At 45.7% G+C, this 23,486-nt stretch overlaps 1 protein-coding gene across 1 annotated transcript in view; it reads right to left on the minus strand.

The window, feature by feature from the left end:
* Nucleotides 1-23,486, minus strand: part of PIWIL1 (piwi like RNA-mediated gene silencing 1) — a 462,439-nt gene that overhangs the window by 187,208 nt on the left and 251,745 nt on the right. The window contains exon 10 of the mRNA XM_073676134.1: nucleotides 10,986-11,112. Within this exon, the coding sequence (XP_073532235.1) occupies nucleotides 10,986-11,112 (127 nt within the window). The remainder of the gene's footprint in view (nucleotides 1-10,985; nucleotides 11,113-23,486) is intronic.

Raw genomic sequence — 23,486 nt, forward strand, 5'->3', positions numbered from 1 at the left:
TTCTCTTATCATTGAGACACTCTGGGGAGATCTCAAGGGCGCAGTTCATGCTAGACAGCCCAGGAATTTACAGGAACTGGAGGCTTTTTACCAAGAAGAATGGGCAGCTTTTCCATCTGAGAAAATAAAAAATCTCATCCACAACTACCACAAAACACTTCAAGCTGTCATTGACGTTAGAGGGGGTAATACACGGTATTAAGAACTGGGGTATGTGAACTTTTGATTAGGGTCATTTGGATGTTTTTGGTTGTCATTAAGATTTAAAACGAGAAAACACAGCAATAAATGGCTTCACTCAACCAATAACCTTGAGTGGAGAAAAAGTTTTTTTGTTATCATTCATACTCTCTGAAACAAGGCCAAGAAAGGAAAAATTCTGCGGGGGTATGTAAACTTTTGAGCACAACTGTATGTTATACATGTGGAAAAGGAAGAAAATTCAGTGCTTCTTTTGACATGGTTACAGCACAGACACACTGTGTGTTTACATCTATAGAAACCTTTTATTTCCAACCATGTCTGCTTCTGTTCATCCTGATTTTTCACAAACAGACTTGGTGATATCATACTGTAGAACCAATTGTGGGTGCTTTTTCAGCAGCAGAAGGGAAGGAAGGGAGACACAGATCCATTACTAGTGGGTATGCGGAGCCCCACAGGATAGTTCACCTCAGATTTCTAAAAAGTGACGACCGGCCCCTCCAGCTTAGGCTCCACCTACTCCCATGTCCTTCAGTCTAAAATTTGAGGTCGCAGAGGATAGTCGCTGCCTTTGCAGCTCCTCAGAAAAAAAATGTATTTTATCATTTCCGGACCTGAACCCCCCCGTGGTCTAGAGGTCTCAGGGGGTCTCGGCGCTGCTGGGACCCCTGACCCTCCCCTGGCAGATCTGCGTACCCCCTAAGGAGGTCCCCGCAGAAGCCTGCCAGTTCCGGGGGATACAGGGCGCTCCCTGGCGGAGACGCACACCGCTTCTGTGGGGTCCCTGCGCGCTCCGCCGTGGAGGGGAGCAAAGGGCCACGGCGCCACACATCCCTGGGGGTCCCTGTGGCGCTCAGCTGGGTAAGTGCTCTCAAGGTCTGAGAGCTTCAGCGGCTGCCGCTGTTACTGTTACAAGTGGTGACTGCTGTTTTTGTCCTTGCAGGAAGGATATCACCGCTGCATACGGCGTTTGTGTAACTCTCTGCTAGCAGGGGAGCAGGGCCGTTAGTATGCGGCGGCGGGGGGCGTGGCTTCGCGCCTCTCGGCTGCCTGTCATCTTAGCCTCAGGCAGGAAGCGCCCGGAAAGCGCGCGCTGGAGCTGACCCAGCCCCTTCTGCCAGCATCCATTACCTCGTGCAGCGCCTCCTGCTCCCTACACCACCAGACACCGGGAAGAGCAGTGACCGCGGCCAGCTGGTGAGTCACTTCTGCCTTTTAAGGCAGAAGATTCCTTCTTCTCACTATTGCAGCGCAGAGCACCTTACTGCTGGCCTGTTAAGGCAGACAGGGTGTGCTATATCCGGCGCTGCTACCTCTCTGCTGAGGAGGCTCTGGGACTCGCACACCTCTGTCCTTTTAAGGCAAATGTGTATTGCGTGGTCAGCAGCCTTAACCCCTTCTGAACGGGGTCTGGCCTCATCAGGGCAGTTAACCCTTTCTGGATGTGCATGCTTCTGGGATCAGAAGTCTGTTAGGTTAACTTTTGCTCTGCAGGCAGCTGGGGGTAGCTCTTCTCCCTCTAAGGAGGAGCTTTAACCCTTCAGTGCTTGGTGATTTTTTGTGTAGGAACAGGCTGTGGTAGCGGAATCACACATCCTCGGTTACTGTACCCCATTGTAAGAGGTTATTACCGCCTTATCCGCGACGCTCGCAACTGTGTGGGGGCATGTCGGATCAGGGACCAGGGGGCGCGGACCTCTCTCCCGGTCTGCTTCAGGATCGGTCACGCGTATCTGATACGGCGGGGTCTTCGACGGCGTCAGGTTCGACACTGGTCGGGGGTCTCAGTGATGTTAAAGTGGAGGCGCTCACACGCTCCATTGACAGTCTGTCTGACCTCCTGGGTCATTGGGTATCAGCTAAGTCCCAACTGACGTCACGAGGCAAGAAGCGCCACAGGCCTGTGGTGGCGCTGTCTCCTCCGCGCAGTGCGTCGGAGGCTTCGGAATTACCGACAGTCTATGCTGGTGAGATCTCCGATTCTGATGAAGAGGATCGGCAGGGTCGCTCTGCTTCGCTTTCGGGCCGCGTGGACGCTTTTATTGGGGCTATGCGGGAAGCGTTACAGCTGTCTGAAGAGGTGACGAGGCGCCCTGGCAAGTCGGCCCGGCTGTATCAGGAGTCGCGTCGGGCTCGTTCGACGCTGCCGGCGCACGATGAACTTAACGAGGCGGTGGAGAAAGAACACCTGTGTCCGGATAAACGCTTCCAGGGGATGCAGTTTTTTGATGCCCTGTATCCCTGCTCCACGGAGACGATCGCTAATTGGGTCCCCTCTCCTGAAGTGGACGTGCCATTGTCTCAGCTGAGCAAATCTTCTTTGCTTCCTGTTAAAGGGAAGGCGAGTCTACAGGAACCGCTGGACAGATGGACGGAGTTAGCGGCGAAGTCCATCTACGAGGCTGCGGGTCATGGATTCCTAGCGGCCTTGGGGGCCATGTGGGCTGGTGAGGCTTCTCTGCGGTGGTTGGATCAGCTGCGGACGGCGTGGCAAGATGGAACTCCGCTGTCTGAGGTGGAAAGGCTCTTCCAGCTGTTGGAAGAGGCGGCCCGATATGGCAGGGACGCAGTGCTGGATACTACTTCGGTTCTGTCCAGGGCTCAATCCTCGGCCGTCACAGTCAAGAGAGCACTGTGGCTTAAACAGTTTACTGGAGACGCAGTATCCAAACAAGGTTTGCTGAGTCTGGCGTACAAGGGCGGTCAGCTTTTTGGTTCGGACCTCACGGAGCTGATTGCTAAGGCCAAGGATACGGCTTTGCCGCAGCGGCTTCTACGTCTGGCAAGTCAAGTGCCGGTAGTGATCGTCGGTCCTTTCGGCCCAGGGGACGGTTCGGTCAGCCCCCTTGGAGATCGGGTCGTCCCTCGTCTTCCGGAAAGAAGACCACCCAGAAATCCCGTACACCCTGGAAACAACATTTCCGTCAGGACAAACGGGAGGTTGACAAAAAGCCCGCTAAAGCGGACTGACGCAAGGAACCCACTCGAGGGCTCTCGGGTGGGAGGTCGTCTGCTACAATTCGGGTTGATTTGGGCGTCCCACGTATCGGATGCCTGGGTGACGCGGGTTATGTCGCCAGGCTATTTCATAGAGTTTCATTCTCGACCCCCGGACAGGTTTCGTCAGTCACGCATCCCGTCGGAGCCCAAGCTGGCTGCCGCACTGCTGGGGGACGTCGACTCTCTTCTGCAGCAGGGTGTGGTGGTTCCGGTTCCGCTGGAGGACCGGGGAAGGGGGTTTTACTCCAACCTTTTTGTGGTCCCCAAAAAGGAGGACAAGTTTCGCCCCATTCTGGACCTCAAAGAATTGAATTTTCATGTCCGGACCCGGAAATTCCGTATGGAGTCTCTTCGCTCTGTCATGGCGGCCCTGTTGCAGTACGATTTCTTGGTGTTGATCGACATCCGCGACGCCTATTTGTATGTCCCTATCGGCAGGGCTCACCAGCGCTTCCTGCGTTTCGCCATAGGTCAGGCCCATTACCAGTTTGTGGCCCTACCATTCGGGTTGGCCTCGGCGCCCAGGGTTTTTACAAAGATTCTGGCGCCGCTCATGGCGCTCCTTCGAAGGCAAGGAGTTACGATTCTCCCCTACCTAGACGACCTGTTAATTGTGTCGCCCACAGTGGCGGAGGAGGCGGTGACAGCTCGCGATCTCTCCCTTCAGCACCTGGAGGACTTCGGGTGGCTGATCAATTGGAAGAAGTCGTCATTGGAGCCGTCGCAGTCAATCCTGTTCTTGGGGATGCATTTCGACACGGTACGGGCAGTGGTATCCCTGCCTCCGGACAAACAAGCGAACCTTCGTCACCATGTCCAGGCTATGAGGTCGGCGATGGCGATGTCCCCTCGGAAGTGTATGCGCCTTCTGGGTCTGATGGTGGCGGCAATGGAAGCGGTACCGTTTGCACAATTTCATTCTCGGGGTCTCCAAGATCTTATTCTGACCTGTTGGGATCGATCGCCGGCTTCGCTGGATCGCTGTGTCGGTATCTCCCTCAGGGTGCGAGAGTCTCTTGGATGGTGGTTACGTCCGGAGGCTTTATCCCTGGGGAAATCCTTCCTCCTCCCACGGTGGTCGGTCATTACCACCGATGCCAGCCTGACTGGCTTGGGGGGGGGGGTTTGGAACGATCTCTGGGTTCAGGGGGTCTGGTCGTCAGAGGTGTCGTCTCTGCCGATCAACATCCTGGAGTTGAGAGCAATATTTCTCTGCCTCCGACATTGGACGGTCGCTTTGAGCGGTCTGCCGGTCCGGATTCAGACGGACAATTCGACAGCTGTCGCGTATATCAACCATCAGGGCGGGACGAGGAGTTCCAGACTCATGATGGAGGTCTCTCGGATCCTGGTATGGGCCGAGTCCAGGGTTCCAGCCATCTCCGCGATTCACATCCCAGGAGTGCTGAATATCACGGCGGACTTCCTCAGTCGCGAGCAGGTGGATCCCGGAGAATGGAGTCTTCATCCGGAAGTTTTTGCATTGCTGTGCTCCCGTTGGGGGACTCCCCAAGTTGACTTGATGGCATCCAGGCTGAACGCCAGGATTCCGACGTTCATGTCCAGGTACAGGGACCCGGAGGCTGTGGCGGTAGATGCTCTAGTGGCCCCGTGGGACCAGTTCGAGCTGATCTACGCGTTTCCGCCGGTATCCTTACTTCCTCTGGTGATCCGGCGGATCAAACTCGAACGAATTTCGGCGATTTTGGTGGCGCCGGATTGGCCGCGGAGGGCGTGGTATTCAACGCTGGTGTCTCTTCTGGCGGCGCCTCCGTTTCCACTGCCTCTTCGCCCGGACCTGTTAACCCAAGGGCCCATTCGCCATCCGGACCTGAAGTCACTTCGTTTGAAGGCATGGCACTTGAGACCGAGATCTTGACCAGTCGTGGGTTTTCGGCGGACGTCATTGCCACCTTGCGGGCGGCCAGAGGTCCAGCTACGAATAGGATTTATCACAGTAACTTGGGAGGCCTTCTATTCATGGTGTTCTGGATCGTCAAGGAACCCGAGGGTTTTTTCCATTCTCAATTTCTTGGCTTTTCTGCAATGTGGTTTGGCCAAGGGTCTGGCGGTTGGTACCTTGTGGGGTCAGGTATCCGCACTATCCGTGCTTTTTCGGAAGGTTATTGCCTCGCGCAGGGATGTGCGTTGGTTTTTTGCGGGGTTGCACGTCAGTTTCCGCCTCGGAGGGTGTTTGTGGCTCCTTGGCGGCTCAATATAGTCTTGGAGGCTCTTCAGGATGGGCCGTTTGAGCCTATGAATTCAGCTACGCTTTACTTGCTTTCTTGGAAGGTGGCCTTCCTGGTGGCGGTCACCTCTTTGAGAAGGGTTTCTGAGTTGGCGGCACTGTCTTGCTCGCCCCCTTTTCTGGAGTTCCACTCGGATCGCGTGGTGCTTCGTACCCGTTGCGATTTTCTGCCTAAAGTGGTGTCGCGTTTCCACGTCAATCAGGACATCGTGTTGCCCTCCCTCTGTCCGAAACCGAAGAGTCCAAAGGAGCGGGCCTCGCACTCGTTGGATTTGGTGCGGGCATTGAAGTTCTATTTTACAATCACGCAAGGGTTTCGGAAGTCGGACTCTCTTTTTGTGATTCCTGCTGGTCGTCGGCGTGGTCAGCGGGCTTCCAAGGACACTATAGCTCGGTGGATACGTTCGGCTATCCTGGAGGCGTACAGGCTCAAGGGCGAGCCTTGTACGGTTAAGGTTCGAGCTCATTCCACGAGAGCTGTTGGTTCATCGTGGACTAAATTTTATAAAGTGGACGTGAGTGCTTCCGCTGATGCGACCTTGGGACGCAGGCTCCTGCAGGCGGCGGTGATTTAGGTTATCTCTTTATCTCGTTTTCGGCGCTTGTTGCGCGCTTGCCTAAGTTGTTGGGGTGTTGGCGATTCTGCCACTGTTTCCCACCCTTGAGTTCTGGACTGCTTTGGGACGTCCCACTAGTAATGGATCTGTGTCTCCCTTCCTTCCCTTCTGCTGCTGAAAGACGGATTTTGGTAAGACCTTACCTGTAAAATCCTTTTCAGCGAAGGAAGGAAGGGAGACACAGCACCCTCCCATGGCAGAAGTGTATTATTGTTTTCCAGATGCGGCGCAACTCCTCTCTGATGGCGGTCATCTGGGCTGGGGTCGGCGCGCTAGGGCTCTGTTCCAGCATTGCCAGCTCATCGCAGTTGTCAGGTCCAGTGAGTAGTGCCTGGGACTGTGTGTTTTTTCTGTTATATGCATAACCTGTTCTCTCGCATTTCTGAATTTTCGGAAGGGGTTGTGTTGTTCCGCTGGTGTTGTCTGCTCTTCCTTAGCTTGTGTACGGACTGAAGGACATGGGAGTAGGAGGAGCCTAAGCTGGAGGGGCCGGTCGTCACTTTTTTCTAATCTGAGGTGAACTATCCTGTGGGGCTCCGCCTACCCACTAGTAATGGATCTGTGTCTCCCTTCCTTCCTTTGCTGAAAAGGATTTTACAGGTAAGGTCTTACCAAAATCCGTCTTTTTGCTACATATCTAATTGTGTTCGTGTCTATGATTTTTCTCAATTTTTCATCTTGGTTCAACATGGGGACATATTTTTTGATGATTTTTGTAATCTCATTATATTCTGTGCTGTATTGTGTACTGAATGTGATATTCTTATTATCTCCCGTTTTTTCTTTGGTTTTATTTGCAATGAGGTTCTCTCTGTTTACCAGTATCACTTATTTTACTTTTTCTAGTGACTTTTATGTATACCCTCTTTCCACCAAACGTTTTTGCACTATATGCATATATATTCCAATGCAGAGATGTTTGAGCAATTTCTCCTTGTTCTTATAAATTCTACCTTGGGAATATTACTCACTACATGAGCAGGATGACAAGAACTCGCTCTGAGGATCGTATTGCTGTTTGTGTCTTTCCTGAAGGGGATGAAAAGAACTTTTTTCTTCCCATAGGGCCATTGTAAGATTTGCCAGTGAAGGGGAAAATTCCCCCCCCCATACTGACACCTCTTTTCTGGATATAGAATTCTTTGTTGAAAGATAAATAGTTTTTAGTTAATAAGAAATCTACCGCTTGGATGACAAAGTTCTGGACTTCTTGTTTTAAACCACTGTAGTTTTTTCGGAAATATTCTAAATATGCTAAATAACTCTGACATTTATGATAAATTAGGGAAAGATCCTACCAGGGAATTCCAGGAGGAAATGTATAAACTATTACAAGAGGGAAAAGCAATGGGGGCCCTGGTTCAAAAGTTAGTCGACTTTTTATATGTGCAATTCCCGGTGACACCAATCTACCACGCTTTACCTAAAATCCATAAGAATATTTTTCCACCTGTGTTCCGACCGATTATTTCAGGTATAGGGTCGTTGACAGAAAGGCTAGGAGCGTGGATAAATCATCTATTGCAGCCAATGGTAAAAGATATCACTGGGTTTATTACAGACACAAAATCAGTAATAAAACCTTTGAAAATTTTGAGTGGGAAAATGACACGAGTTGGATTACTGCAGATGTGGTAGCTCTATACCCCTCAATACCCCACAAAATAAGCTTGGAATTTTTATAATATTTCCTAAAAAATTGCAGTGGTTTAAAGCAAGAAGTCCAGATCTTTGCAATCCAAGCTGTAGATTTCTTATTAAACTAAAAACTACTTTTCCTTCAACAAAGAATTCTATATCCAGAAAAGAGGCGTCAGTATAGGGGGAAATTTTTCCCCTTCGCTGGCAAATATTACAATGGCCCTATGGGAAGAAAAATATATGTTTTCCATCACAAACCCATACTATGAAAAACTACAATGGATGGGCAGGTATATTGATGATTTTCTGTTTGTGTGGAAGGGGAGTGAGGAGGAAGCCAAAGGATTTGTACAGTATATGAACACTAAGGCTGTGTGCACACGATGCGTTTTCGCAGTGTTTTTGCAGCGGAAATGCATTAAAAACGCATGGTAGAAGGGCAGCAATGTTCCCCAATGATAATCCGCATGTGCTGTGCCCATGCTGCGGATTTTTCCGCAGCGTTTATGCTGCGCTCAAAAATTCGCAGCATGTCCATTAATTTTGCGGAAACGTGACGTTTTCGCCGCCATTGACATGCATTAGAAAGCGCCAATACCGCAAGACTGCATTTGTACTTGCGTTATTGGCGCGTTCTAATGTGCGGATGGTACCCGGGTGTGGAGGACAGGAGACTCTCCTCCACACCCAGGTACCATTAAAAAGCTGTAAAAACAAGAATAAAATAAAGATATATTCACCTTCCACCTTCCGACGGCCCCCGGTCTCCTTCCCTCTGCTTGCGTGCAAGACTGAAGGACCTGAGGTGACGTCACAGTCATGGATTTATATAGCGTGACCTAGTTGTGAAGCACTTTCCAGGTGATGCTAAAAGCGCCTGGAAAGCGCTTGTCAATCCGCATGCGGAAATGCATGTGAATCCGCATGTATTCCGCAGGAAAAACGCATGTACAATCCGCATGCGTTTTTTCTGCCAGGGAGATGCAGAAATGATGCAGAAATTTTCTGCTTCATTTCTGCATCGTGGGCACATAGCTTCATTTCTGCATCGTGGGCACATAGCCTAATACTTTCAATTTGAATTTCACATATACAGTACAGACCAAAAGTTTGGACACAGCTGATAGTCCTACTGAATAGACTGTTAGAATTTGTATTATGGCAAGAAAAAAGCAGCTAAGGAAAGACAAACGAGTGGCCATCATTACTTTAAGAAATGAAGGTCAGTCAGTCCGAAAAATTGGGCATACAAAAAGCATAAAATCAGCTTCCTAGATGTTACTCTGTCAGCGGAGAAAGACAGGAATAAAGTTCTTATTATCCCCTTCAGGAAAGACACAAACAGCAATACGATCCTCAGAGCGAGTTCTTGTCACCCTGCTCATGTAGTGAGTAATATTCCCAAGGGAGAAATTACAAGAACAAGGAGAAATTGCTCAAACATCTCTGCATTGGAAAAAGAAATGGATATAGTGCAAAATAGGTTGGTGGAAAGAGGGTATAAACAAAAGTCAATGGAAAAAGTAAAAAAAAGAAGTGATACTGGTAAACAGAGAGAAACTCATTGCAAATAAAACCAAAGAAAATCCGAGAGATATTAAGAATATCACATTCAGTACACAATACAGCACAGAATATAATGAGATTACAAAAATCATCAAAAATGTTGAACCAAGATGAAAAATTGTGAAAAATCATAAACACGAACACAATTAGACATGTAGCAAAAAAAAGCACACACAATTGTTTTTTTGATATCACCAAGTCTGTTTGTGAAAAATCAGGATGAACAGAAGCAGACATGGTTGGAAATAAAAGGTTTCTATAGATGTGGACACACACTGTGTCTGTGTTGTAGCCATGTCAAAAAAAGCACTGAATTTTCTTCCTTTTCCACATATAAAATAAATTCATTTATGAATTGTAATACTAAAAATGTAATATACTTGGTGGAATGTGACGTGTGTAATGTCCAATATGTGGGATGTACCTCGGACCCCTTGAAAAAAAGAATACGCAGGCATGTTTCCGATTCCACGGGCCAGCTGAAACTGAATAGCTCGGCGGTATCTAGGCACTTTGCTAATATTCATGGGGGGACACATTACACCTGAAATTTTGTGCAATAGAAAAAGTATTTAAACCGCAGAGAGGAGGGGACCACAGGAGGAAAATCCTGAACAGGGAAAGTTTTTGGATTTTTAAACTCAACACGAGGGTGCCCGTAGGGCTTAACATCAGACGTGACATGGCGTTGCAATATGATTGAGAATATAGTCTCTCAGAGAAAACGCTAGGATCATGATCACATTTGCTATGCCGAGTTAAAAGAATCAAAAAATGTGGGGTGTTTTATGTGAATTTTATGTGCCGGAAAGTGATAGGTGGATAAACAAAACATAGAAATGCTAGGACCACGTTCACATTTGCCATCCTGAGCTAAATGAATTAAAAGGGTCAGTTATTCGGTGTGAAACTGTATGTGTCTAACAGTGATAGACAGGCGGATAAATAATGCATATGACATTGTATATAATGAAAGTAGTAGCAAACAGCATTAAAACACCACACATAGCTACAAAGTGTCATTGATATTAAATTCTAAAAGAAGCAATATGTGATCTTTGTTTTTATGGGTTAAAAAATAGAAAAAAAAACATCTGAAATAGAGGACATGCATACATATATTTTCCATTTATTTATTGTGTGTATGTTAATGATTCTGCATCTATATGTTATACAGAAGTGATCTATATACAACATGAAACTGGTGTAAAATGATAGTAGGATTGCCCAGACTAATGAGAACAGGGACTAATGAAATACAGAGGATGAGGACTCCAATTGGACCGGAAAGGGGCGGTTCCTTTTCCCCAGAAAGAAATTGTGAAACTTGGACTTCTTTATAAGACTTTTAAACACACATATAGAAGCAACTCCATGATTAAGACCTGTTTGGGTCGAAACATGTTGGTTTCTATGCCTTGTTTGTAATCATGAATGTATCCAAACTGCCTGACCTTCATGCTATCAGTTTTTAATATGAAGAATTAAACAGATGTTTTAAGAAACCTTGGATTTCCTGGGATCATTTGTCCAAAAAGGCACTGGATGCTTATTATTTTGTGCATATCGATTTTCACCCAGTGAATCCATGCAGTCCGGAGGACGCGGCAACCAGAGGAGGAGGTGAGCTGACAATCTCATCTTATATAAACAAAATCTATGGTTCAAAATTATGCAAAATGATATTACCTAAAAAAGTTGCAAGTTACCTGTTAAATTGCAGAATTCCGGAATCAGAATAATAGGCCCTGTTGGCATTTTTTCTGGGCCTCTTGTTTTTTTGGAATTGTGGATGAGAGCAGGCTGTTTCAGGTCTGTGATCTGCTTGTTATATTGCTATAAAGAAAGTATTAACACTTTAAACATTATATTAGATACACATAAAGGCAAAATAAAAAAAGTTCAAGTGAATAGAATACATAGATGGCAAAAGTGGTGTGAATAAATTCACACGATCCAGTCCATCGGTCACATCATTTATCTGTAGCCACTGAGCAGTAGCCCTGAAAACTGCCTCTTACATGATGGCATCCACGGTACTGAAACAACGGATACTGGAAGCCTGTGCTAGCATTTCTTCTGCAGTGTTGCTATCAGTGTGTCAAGAGTTGGAGAAGAGGGTTGCATTGACAATCCAACACAATGGGCAGCACTTTGAACACATTTTATAAGTGGTCATGAAATTGTAAAAAACTCATGAAAGAATAAAGTTACGCTAAAACCAAGCACACCATTGTTTTTCTTATGAAATTCTCAATAAGTCTGATGTGTCACATGACCCTCTTCCCATTGAAAAAAATAAAGTTGGACACAAAATGGCCGACTTAAAAATCGCCGCCATGGTCACCACCCATCTGGAAAAGTTTTCCCCCTCCCATATACTAATGTGCCACAAACAGGAAGTTGATATCACCAACCATTCCCATTTAATTTAGGTGTATCCATATAAATGGCCCACCCTGTACTGTTTGGAAACAAGGCAGAGCTCGAAAGAGAGGGAAGGGTATTAAAACTTTTGGAGCACAATTGTGACTAGAATAGATTGACAAAACAGGAGATACCTAATTTTGGAAACTACACCTCTCAAAGAATTAATTTTCAATAAGACTTAAGCTATGTGCCCACGATGCAGAAATACTCCGGATTTTACCTGAGCGTTTCTGCATCTCCCTGGCAGAAAAGACGCATGCGGATTTTACATGCGCTTTTCTTGCCAGGGACAAGAGGAAGTGAAGCGTTCTTCACATGCATTTCTGCATGCGGGTTGTCAAGAGCTTTCCAAGCGATTTTAGCATCACTTGGAAAGTGCTTGTCAACTTGGTCACACTATATAAATCCATGTAAACGGCATGAATTTATATAGTGTGACTGTAGAAGAATGTTAAAAAAAAAAAAAAAAAAATATTATACTCACCTTAAGATGGCCCCCGGTGTCCTCATCTGATCAGTCCGGTGTCCCTGGTGGTTTAAAAGGACCTTCCATGACGTCATTAAGTCACATGACGGGTTACGCGACCGCCGACGTCAGCAGTCGCGTGACCCGTCACATGACTAAATGACGTCATGTCAGGTCCTTTTAGACCATCGCGAGCTGCCGAGGACACAGGCCGGATCGCTATGAAGACCGCGGCCATCAGAAGGTAAGTATAATGTATATTTTTTATTTTATTTTATTTTTTTTTTACAGGTACTATGGTACCCGGGTCTGGAGGAGAGTCTCCTCTTCTCCAAACCAGGGTACTATCTGCATATTGAACCGCATGACATCTGCATGTGCACATGTAGTGATGCGGATATTATGCGATTCAATGCAAGTCAATGGCGGCGAAAACGCTGCGATTCCGCAAAATAATTGATAGTGCTGCGGATTTTTCTGCAATGATAATCCGCAACGGAAATTTCTGCAGCATGTGCACAGCACATGCAGATTATCATTGGGGAACATAGCAGACCTTATACCAAGTGTTTTTTAAGCGTTTCCGCACCGGAATTGCCGCTGCGGAAACGCTTAAAAAACGCATAGCGGGCACACAGCCTAAGAGATTGAACAAAAAGATCCTTTGAAACATTTAGGAATTGCAATAATTTTTCTACAAAGACGGATTTCAGGGGCTCAACAGAAATTGAACAAATTAACTTTACCATAAATAAAATTATCATTTTTAATATTTTGTAGAGAATCCTTTCCAGGAAGTGACTGCCTGAAGTCTGGAAGCGATGGACATCACCAAATGCTGGTTTTCCTCTTTGTGATGCTTCGCCAGACCTTTACTGCAGCTGACTCCAGTTGTTGCTTGTTTTGTCTTAACCCATTAAGGACCGAGCCACTTTGTAGGTTTATGACCGGCCTCATTTTATAAATCTGACGACAGTTACTTCATGAAGTAATAATTCTAGAATGCTTCAATGGATCTCAGTGGTTCTGAGACTGTTTTCTTGTGACATATTGTACTTCATGATAGTGGTAAAATTTATTCGAAATGCATTGCGTTTATTTTTGAAAATATCGGAAATTTGGTGAAAATTTCAGTTTTAAAACTTTTAATTCTTAAGCCTTTAAACCAGAGTTATGTCACACAAAATAGTTAATAAATAAAATTTACTACAAGTCTGGTTTGCATCAGCACAATTTTTGACACATAATTTTTTTTTTGTTAGGAAGTTATAAGGGTTAAAAGTTATTCAGCAATTTCTCATTTTTCCAACAAAATTTACAAAACCATTTTTTAGGGACCAAATCACATTTGAAGCGACATTGTGGGGAAGGGGGGGGGGTCTATATGACAGAAAATAGCCAAAAGTGACACCATTCTAATAACTGCACCCCTAAAAATTTGTGTTTTACTGCTAAAATGTTGTTTTAGACCCAATTTTTTGATTTTTAAAAGGGCTAATAGGAAAAAATTGACCTCACGGTTTGTTGTGCAATTTCCCCTGATTGGGCCAATACTCTACATGTAATCGGCAACTACTTTTCAGGCACAGTGCAAAGCTCAGAAAGGAAGGAGCGCCATATTATAGTGTAAATTTTACTGTCATGGTTTGTGGGTGCCATGACCCACTGGGAGAGCCAGAACAGCAAAATCCATCCATAAATGACCCTATTTTCCAATCTATACCTCTCAATGAAGTCATCGAAGGCTGCAGTGATCATATTGACACCACAGGTGTCTCACAGAATTTTATACCACTGGGCAGTGAATAAAGAATAATTACATTTTAACCACCAAAATTTAGTTTTAGCCCCAGATTTTACATTTTAACATGCAAAATTGGGTAAAAATGGCACCAAAATTTGTCACACAATTTATGCTGAACATGGCAATACCCCATATGTGGTTGTACAGTATTGCTTAGCCACATGGCGAGACATGGGAGGTATAGAGCGCTACTTGCCTCCTGGAGCGCAGATTTTCCTAGAATAGTTTGTGGACTCCATATACAGAGCCCATGAGTGCTAGAAGAGCAGAATACCCCCCTCAAGTGACGCCATTTTGGAAATTATACCCCTGCCAAACATGTGGACGCTAAATGTGGTTTAGGCACACTATGGGGGTCAGAAGGGAGGGGGGATTAGGATTTGGGAGCGCAGAATTTGCTGGATTTCTTTTGGGGGATGGATGGGGCATAGCGCTTTTCCAGAGCCTTTGTACCATCAGTAATGTGTAAGACCTATATTTTTCTGTTAATGGATGACAGACCTGAGTGGAGATTTGCTTTTTTTGTGGCAGTTTAAGTCTTCATTGGGAACATTTTACATAACATTTTGGATCACATTTACACGGTGCTCTACGCTGAGCACTTTTATCGGGGATTCCAATAAAAAATTACGTGATTCAGATGAAACCCCCAATGGGATTCATTCACTATAATGAGGCAGCAGAGTTACTATGTCTGGCCTCTGTTCAGCGGTCTCTTTGTCAGAAGTGCACAAAACTGTGGTCGACCGCACTTTTATGCACGCCTAAAAAGACGGACACCGCCAGATCATAGGCCAAACGCAGTCTCCATCTGCCTCATTTCTGCCTAATTATAGGGAATCTCTTGCTGGGTTTTCTGTTTGAATCATGTATTTCAGAGCAGGGCTGTGGAGTCGGTAAGCCAAACCTCCGACTCCTCAATTTCCATGTCACCGACTCCATGATTCCCTCATACATGGCTCATGTTTAAGGGATAAATTTACTGTAGCACAAATTAATCTCAGCTAAAAGTCTAGACCCTTAGATAAGGAACAGGACAGACATTTATAGGACATTTCATAACTTTCCAAATTCTTATACAAAAAAAATATTCCCCACAAACTGCATTGAACTACTGAACCCAATTAATTATATATTTCAGGATTTGGAATCGGTCCATTTTATACCAACTCCCGATTCTGACTCCAACAAAATGAACAAGGACTCCACAGTCCTGTTTCAGAGATTTACACGAATAATCCGATGTAACCGTTCTGAAAAGGATAATTGGCTGCTGTCACACACTAAAAGACGCTTTGTCCCCCAAAAAAATAGTTTTTGCATCGTCAGATTTTTCCATATTTCTGCTGACAGCCATGTGAGGGCTTATTTTTTGCAGTTGACGCTTTTAATGGTAAAATTTTTGGCCAAATGACATTTCTTGATTGCTTTCTAATCGGATTTTTGGGAGGCCCAATGAAAAAAACCCAGCAATTCAGGAATTGTTTTTTTGGGGGGGGTATTTTTATGCCGTTCCACGTGTGGTAAAATTGATTAGGCAACTTTATTGTTCTGGTCAGCAGGATTACAGTGATACTCCATTTGTATAATTTTTTTTCATGTTTTGGCGCTTTTACACAATAAAAACTTTGAGCTATAACTTTTTTATTTTTCCACTGACTGAGTTATACGGTGGCTTGTTTTTTTTGCAGGACAAGACAACGTTTTCAGCTATACCATTTTTATTTCTATTCGTCTTTTTGATAGCATTTCATTCCATTTTTCTGTCCAGCGGTTCCTGTAGACTCGCCTTTCCTTTAACAGGAAGCAAAGAAGATTTGCTCAGCTGAGACAATGGCACGTCCACTTCAGGAGAGGGGACCCAATTGGCGATAGTCTCCATGGAGCAGGGATACAGGGCATCAAAAAACCGCATCCCCTGGAAGCGCTTATCCGGACACAGGCGTTCTTTCTCCACCGCCTCGTTAAGTTCATTGTGCGCCGGCAGCGTCGCACGAGCCCGACGCGACTCCTGATACAGCCGGGCCGACTTGCCAAGGCGCCTTGTCACCTCTTCAGACAGCTGTAACGCTTCCCGCATAGCCCCAATAAAAGCGTCCACCCGGCCCGAAAGCGAAGCAGAGCGACCATGCCGATCCTCTTCATCAGAATCGGAGATCTCACCAGCAGAGACTGTCGGTGATTCCGAAGCCTCCGACGCACTGCGCGGAGGAGACAGCGCCACCACAGGCCTGTGGCGCTTCTTGCCTCGTGACGTCGGTTGGGACTTAGCTGATACCCAATGACCCAGGAGGTCAGACAGACTGTCAATGGAGCGTGTGAGCGCCACACTTTAACATCACTGAGACCCCCGACCAGTGTCGAACCTGACGCCGTCGAAGACCCCGCCGTATCAGATACGCGTGACCGATCCTGAAGCGGACCGGGAGAGAGGTCCGCGCCCCCTGGTCCCTGATCCGACATGCCCCCACACAGTTGCGAGCGTCGCGGATAAGGCGGTAATAACCCCTTACAATGGGTACAGTAACCGAGGATGTGTGATTCCGCTACCACAGCCTGTTCCTACACAAAAAAATCACCAAGTACTGAAGGGTTAAAGCTCCTCCTTAGAGGGAGAAGAGCTACCCCAGCTGCACAGACTAGGGTGATGCACCCTCTGATCCCAGAAGCATGCACATCCAGAAAGGGTTAACTGCCCTGATGAGGCCAGACCCCGTTCAGAAGGGGTTAATGCTGCTGACCACGCAATACACCTTTGCCTTAAAAGGACAGAGGTGTGCGAGTCCCAAAGCCTCCTCAGCAGAGAGGTAGCAGCGCCGGATATAGCACACCCTGTCTGCCTTAACAGGCCAGCAGTAAGGTGCTCTGCGCTGCAATAGTGAGAAGAAGGAATCTTCTGCCTTAAAAGGCAGAAGTGACTCACCAGCTGGCCGCGGTGACAGCTCTTCCCGGTGTCTGGTGGTGTAGAGAGCGGGGAGCAGGGAGCAGGAGGCGCTGCACGAGGTAATGGACGCCGGCAGAAAAACCCGGAAGAACAAGGGGCTGGGTCAGCTCCAGCGCGCGCTTTCGGGCGCTTCCTGCCTGAGGCTAAGATGACAGGCAGCTGAGAGGCGCGAAGCCACGCCCCCCGCCGCCGCATACTAACGGAGCCCGCGGCTCCTCCGTTCCTGCTCCCCTGCTAGCAGAGTTACACAAACGCCGTATGCAGCGGTGATATCCTTCCTGCAAGGACAAAACAGCAGTCACCACATGTAACAGTAACAGCGGCTGTCGCCGCAGCCGCTGAGGCACTCAGACCTTGAGAGCACTTACCCAGCTGAGCGCCACAGGGACCCCCAGGGATGTGTGGCGCTGTGGCCCTTTGCTCCCCCCCACAGCGGAGCGAGCAGGGACCCCACAGAAGCGGTGTGAGTCTCCGCCAGGGAGCGCCCTGTATCCCTCGGGGCAGGCAGGCTTCTGCGGGGACCTCCTTAGGGGGTACGCAGATCTGCCAGGGGAGGGTCAGGGGTCCCAGCAGCGCCGAGACCCCCTGAGACCTCTAGACCACGGGGGGGCCAGGTCCAGAAATGATAAAATAAATTTTTTTTCTGAGGAGCTGCAAAGGCAGCGACTATCCTCTGCGACCTCAAATTTTAGACTGAAGGACATGGGAGTAGGAGGAGCCTAAGCTGGAGGGACCGGTCGTCACTTTTTTCTAATCTGAGGTGAACTATCCTGTGGGGCTCCGCCTACCCACTAGTAATGGATCTGTGTCTCCCTTACTTCCCTTCTGCTGCTAAAATGTAGTTTCCGACCATATATGGTCAGGAGAAATTGAACTGTGGGGTCCATTTTTCCCGTTTGCACTTGTGAAAATTAGAAATTTGAAGCTAAATCAACTTTTTCATGAAAAAAAACTGCTATTTCATTTTCACGTCCCAATATTTTAAAATTCTTTGAGGCACCTGTGGTATCATGATGACATCCGGGTCATCTGACACCAGGAAGATACTTTGATCATGCGCAGTGCACGATCACAGTATCTTCTCCCTCTGAAGCTGTGACAGCCTGTATAGCACAGGGATAGTGGGACAATGTGTAGAAGTTAAAAAAGAATCAGAAAGTGAAGAAAAAAAACAAAACAAAAAAAATTGTAAAAATATGTATAAAAAAAATAAAAAATGAAAAAAATAATCCTCAAAAAATAAAAATAGAATGTACCCATCAATAAATAGTATTATGAAAAAAAAAGAAAAAAAACAAAACAATAAAAGTACATATATTTGGTATCGCCGCGTCCGGAATGACCTGACCTATAAAATTGTCCCGCTAGTTAACCCCTTTAGTGAACACGGTAAAAAAATAAAAAATGAGGCAAAAAACAATGCTTTATCATCATACCGCCCCACCCCCAAAAAAATGGAATAAAACGGCATAAAAAAAACGAATGTGAATAAAATGGTACTGCTGAAAACGTCATCTTGTCCTGCAAAATACAAGCCGCCATACAGCTCCAATGGCCGAAAAATGAAAGTTATAGCTCTCAGAATAAAGTGATGCAAAAAATATATTTTTCTATAAAATAGTTTTTATTGTGTAAAAGCGCCAAAACATAAAAAAAACTATATAAATGTGGTACCGCTGTAAACGTACTGACCCGAAGAATAAAGCTGCCTTATCAACTTTATCACACGCAGAACGGCATTTTTGTTTTTTGCTCATTCTGCCTCCCAAAAATTGGAATAGAAAGCAATCAAAAAATGTCATGTGCCTGAAAATGGTACCACCATGGTAAAAACGCCAACTCGTTCCGCAAAAAACAAGCCGTCAAATGACTCTGACGGCCGAAATATGGAAAAATTATAGCTCTCAAAATATGGTGATGCAAAAACTAGTCTTTGCAAAAAAAAAAAAAAAAAAGCGTCTTTTAGTGTGTGACAGCTGTCAATAATAAAAACCCGCTATAAATCTGGTATCGCTGTAATCGCACCGACCCAAAGAATAAAGTCGTCTAATCACTTACATGGCATGAGGAAAGACGTAAAAAAAAAAAACTTTAGGATTAGGGTTGTGCTAGGGTTAGGGTTGTGCTAGGGTTAGGGTTGTGATAAGGTTATGGTTGGGCTAGGGTTAGGGTTGTGCTAGAGTTAGGGTTGTGTTGGGGCTGGGATTTTTTCAAAAGTAAAGAAAAAAAGAAGTGATGATATGCCGACTAGTGTTGAGAGCAAGTGCTCGCTACTTGTGTTTGCATCGGGTGCTCGGGTATGCGGGTGCTCAAGTGACAAGCTCGAGTCTCCGCCCTATATGCTTTGGGGCCAAAAAAAACCTGGCGGGGATTGCCTGCCATGCACGAGTGATCCCCACATGTTTCTTTTTGGGTGTCTAACAACCGTGAAACATGTGGGGCGGGGACTCGAGCATGTCAGTCAAGCACCCGCAATACATGGTGCATACCTGAGTACCCAATGCAAACTCAAATAGCGAGCACTTGCGCTTAAGACTAATGACAACTTATTCAATATGATGACCTAATGTTATTAATCTCTGTGTCGTACCTCTGGGTTCAAAATGTTCACTATATTCCTTCATAAAATCCTTGAGGGGTGTAGTTTACAAAATGGGGTCACTTGTGGGGGATTTCCACTATTTAGGCGCATAAGGGGCTCTCCAAACGCGACATGACGTCCACTCTCAATTCCAGCCAATTTTGCGTTCAAACGGTCACACAGTGCTCCTTCCCTTCTGAACCCTGCCTAGTGACAAAACAGTGTATTTTCCTCACATATGGGGTATTGGCGTACTCAGGAGAAATTGCACAAAAATTTTTGGAGTCCATTTTCTCCTCTTACCCTTGTGAAAATAAAAAATTTGGGGCTAAAACATCATTTTTGTGGAAAAAGTTAGTTTTTTTTTATTTTCACGGCTCCATGTTATAAACTTCTGTGAAGCACCTGGGGGTTCAGGGTGTTCACCACACATCTAGATAAGTTCCCTGAGGGGTCTAGTTTCCAAAATGGTGTCACTTGTGGGGGTTTTTTACTGTTTAGGCACATCACGGGCTCTCCAAATGCAACATGGCATCCGCTAATTATTCAAGCAAATTTTACATTCAAAAAGTCAAATGGCGCTCCTTCCCTTCTGAACCCTGCTGTGCGCCCAAACAGTGGTTTTCTCCCACATATGGGGTATTGGCTTACTCAGGAGAGATTGCACAACAAATGGTATGGCGCAATTTCTCTTGTTACCCTTCTGAAAATTCAAAATTGGCGGCTGAAAAACACTTTTGTGGGGAAAATTTTAAAATTGTATTTTTACGGCTCAATGTTATTAACTTCTGTGCAGCACCTGGGGGTTCAAGGTGCTCACCACACACCTAGATAAGTTCCCCGAGGGGTCTAGTTTCCAAAATGGCGTCACTTGTTGGGGGTTTTCCACTGTTTAGGCACATCAGGGGCTCTACAAACGCAACATGATATCCGTTAATTATTCAAGCAAATTTTACAGTCAAAAAGTCAAATGGCGCTCCTTCCCTTCCGAACCCTGCCGTGCGCCCAAACAATGGTTTGCCCCCACATGTGGGGTATTGGCGTACTCAGGAGAAATTGCACAACAAATTTTGGGGTCCGATTTTTCCTGTTATCCTTGCAAAAAGAAAAAAATTGGGGTCTTCTACTTTCCAAAAATTCCTGTGAAGCACATGAAGGGTTAATAAACTTCTTGAATGTGGTTTTGAGCACCTTGAAGTGTGCAGTTTTTAGAATGGTGTCACTTTTAGGTATTTTCTGTCATAAAGGCCCTTCAAAGTGACTGCAAATATGATATGGTCCCTAAAAACAAATGGTTTTGTAAAAATTTTTGTAAAAATGAGAAATAACTGGTCAACTTTTAACCCTTGTAGCTCCTTAATAAAAAAAAAAATTTTGTTCCAAAATTGTGCTGAAGTAAAGTACACGTGTGGGAAATGTTATTTATTAACTATTTTGTGTAACATATCTCTCTGATTTAAGGGCATAAAAATTCAAATTTTGAAAATTGCTAAATTTTCGCCAAATTTCTGTTTTTTTTTTTTATTTTTACAAATAAACGCAAGTGATATCGAATAAATTTTACCACTATCATGAAGTACAATATGTCATGAAAAAACAGTCTCAGAATCAGCGGGATCCGGATTACCTCATAAAGAGACAGTGGTCAGAATTGTAAAAATGGGTCCGGTCATCAACGTGCAAACCACCCTCGGGGGTAAAGAGGTTAAGCTTGTGAAATGTATGCTCGATGGGGTTGAGATCTAGCGATTGAATCGGACATTGCAAAATATTCCACTTCTTTGCCTTAAATTCCTGGGTTACTTTCACAGTATGATATCTGTCATTGTCCATCTGTACCGTGAAGATTCGTCAAATCCAACTTGCTTTGGTTGAATCTGAGCAGAAAGTATAGCTATGTAGACTTCAGAATTCATCCGGTTGCTCCTGTTTTCAGTCACATCATCAATAAACATTAGTGACTCAGTGCCATCGGAAGCTATGCATGCCCGTGTCATCACACGGCCTCCACCATGTTTCATAGAGGATGTGGTGTGCTTTGTATCATGAGCTTTTCCAAGCCATCTCTGTATTTTCTTCTTCCCATCTTTCTGATACAGGTTGATCTTGGTTTCATCTGTCCAAAAAATGCTTTTCCTGAACTGGGCTGGCAGCTTTAGATGTTTTTTTTTGGCAAAGTCTGATCTGGCCTTTATATTTTTAAGGCTGATTAATGATTTGCACCTTGTGGGGAACCCTCTGTATATGCTCTCATGAATCCTTCTCTTTATGGTAGACTTAAGCCCCCGTCTCACATAGCGAGATCGCTAGCGAGATTGCTGCTGTGTCACGGTTTTGCGATGTCGCTATGTGTGACACTTTGCAACGATCAGGCCCCTGCTGTGAGGTCGCTGATCGCTGCAAAGTGTCCTGGACCATTTTTTGGTCGTTGCCCTCCCGCTGGTCAGCACACATCGCTGCGTTTGACCGGCGGGAGCAGCGATCAGGCTGGTAACCATGATAAACATCGGGTTACTAGGGGCACACGCGCACCTAGTAACCCGTAGTTTATCATGGTTACGAGCCTGCTAAAGTGAGCAGTAACCTCCCGCTCACTGTAGCAGAGTGGTAACCATGATAAACAACGGGTTACTAGGTGCGCGTGTGCCCCTAGTAACCCGATGTTTATCATGGTTACGAGCCTGCTAAAGTGAGCGGTAACCTCCCGCTCACTGTAGCAGAGTGGTAACCATGATAAACGGGTTACTAGGTGCGCGTGTGCCCCTAGTAACCCGCTGTTTACCATGGTTACCAGCCTGCTCCTGCTTCAGCAGGCTGGTAACCAGGAGCAGGACATCGTGGAAAGATTCTTTCCACGATGTCGCTGCTCCCCTGATCGTTGGTGAGCCTGCCAGTTTGACAGCTCACCAGCGACCACATAACGACGCAGCAACGATCCCTGACAGGTCGTATCGTTGTCGGGATCGTTGCAGCGTCGCTAAGTGTGACGGGGCCTTTACATACTGAAACACTGGCTTCCCGGACAGTGTTCTTCACTTGGGCTTCGGTGGATGTTGCAAAGGGGTTTTAATTCACCATGGAATGGATTCTGAGATCATCCACCACTATTCTTTTCCATTGACATCCAGACCTTTTTGAGTTCATAAGCTCACCAGTAAGCTCTTTTTTTTTTTGCAGAATGTACCAAACTGTTGATTTGGCCAGGAGTTTGCCTTATTAAGGCAAAGAAGTGAAATATAAGGCAATGGTCGAGTCAATCACCAGATCTCGACCCCACTGAGCATGCATATCATGCGCTTAAGACAAAACTTAATGCAGAAATACCCACAACCAAGCAATAACTTATGTCAGTTGCAGTAAAGGCCTGGCAAAGCATCATAAAGAAGGAAACCCAGCGGTTGGTGACTTTCATGACTTCTAGACTTCAGGCAATCATTGACTGCAAAGTATTTAAAACAGATTTTTTACTTTTAAACGTGAAATGAGGAAGTTTTGTTTAAAAAAAAATGGTTACAATTTGTAAATGTTTTAAAGGATATTTTTCGTTTAACCCCTTAACGACCACCGATATGCCTTTTAACGGAGATGTTTAAGGATGCTTTTTCCTCAGCGCCGCTTTTTAACGGCGCTGAGGAATAGAATCATAAAATGTTACAGTTGGAGGGGACCTCTAGGGTCATCTGGTCCAACCCCCTGCTCAATGCAAGATTTACTAAACCATCTCAGAGTCTGTCCAGCCTCTGTTTGAAGACTTCCATTGAAGGAGAACTCACCACCTCTCGTGGCAGCCTGTTCCACTCGTTAATCACCCTCACTGTCAAAAAGTTTTATCTAATCTCTATCTTCTCCCATTCAGTTTCATCCCATTGCTTCCAGTTTTTCTTTGTGCAAATGAGAATAAAGCTGATCCCTCTACAGTGTGACAGCCCTTGAGATAATTGTAGACAGCTATTAAGTCTCCTCTCAGTCTTCTCTTTTGCAAGCT

The sequence above is a fragment of the Phyllobates terribilis genome, unplaced genomic scaffold, assembly GCF_046119375.1.
Source record: "Phyllobates terribilis strain yellow unplaced genomic scaffold, ASM4611937v1 Scaffold_1__5_contigs__length_1240528914, whole genome shotgun sequence".
Classification (NCBI taxonomy): Eukaryota; Metazoa; Chordata; class Amphibia; order Anura; family Dendrobatidae; genus Phyllobates; species Phyllobates terribilis.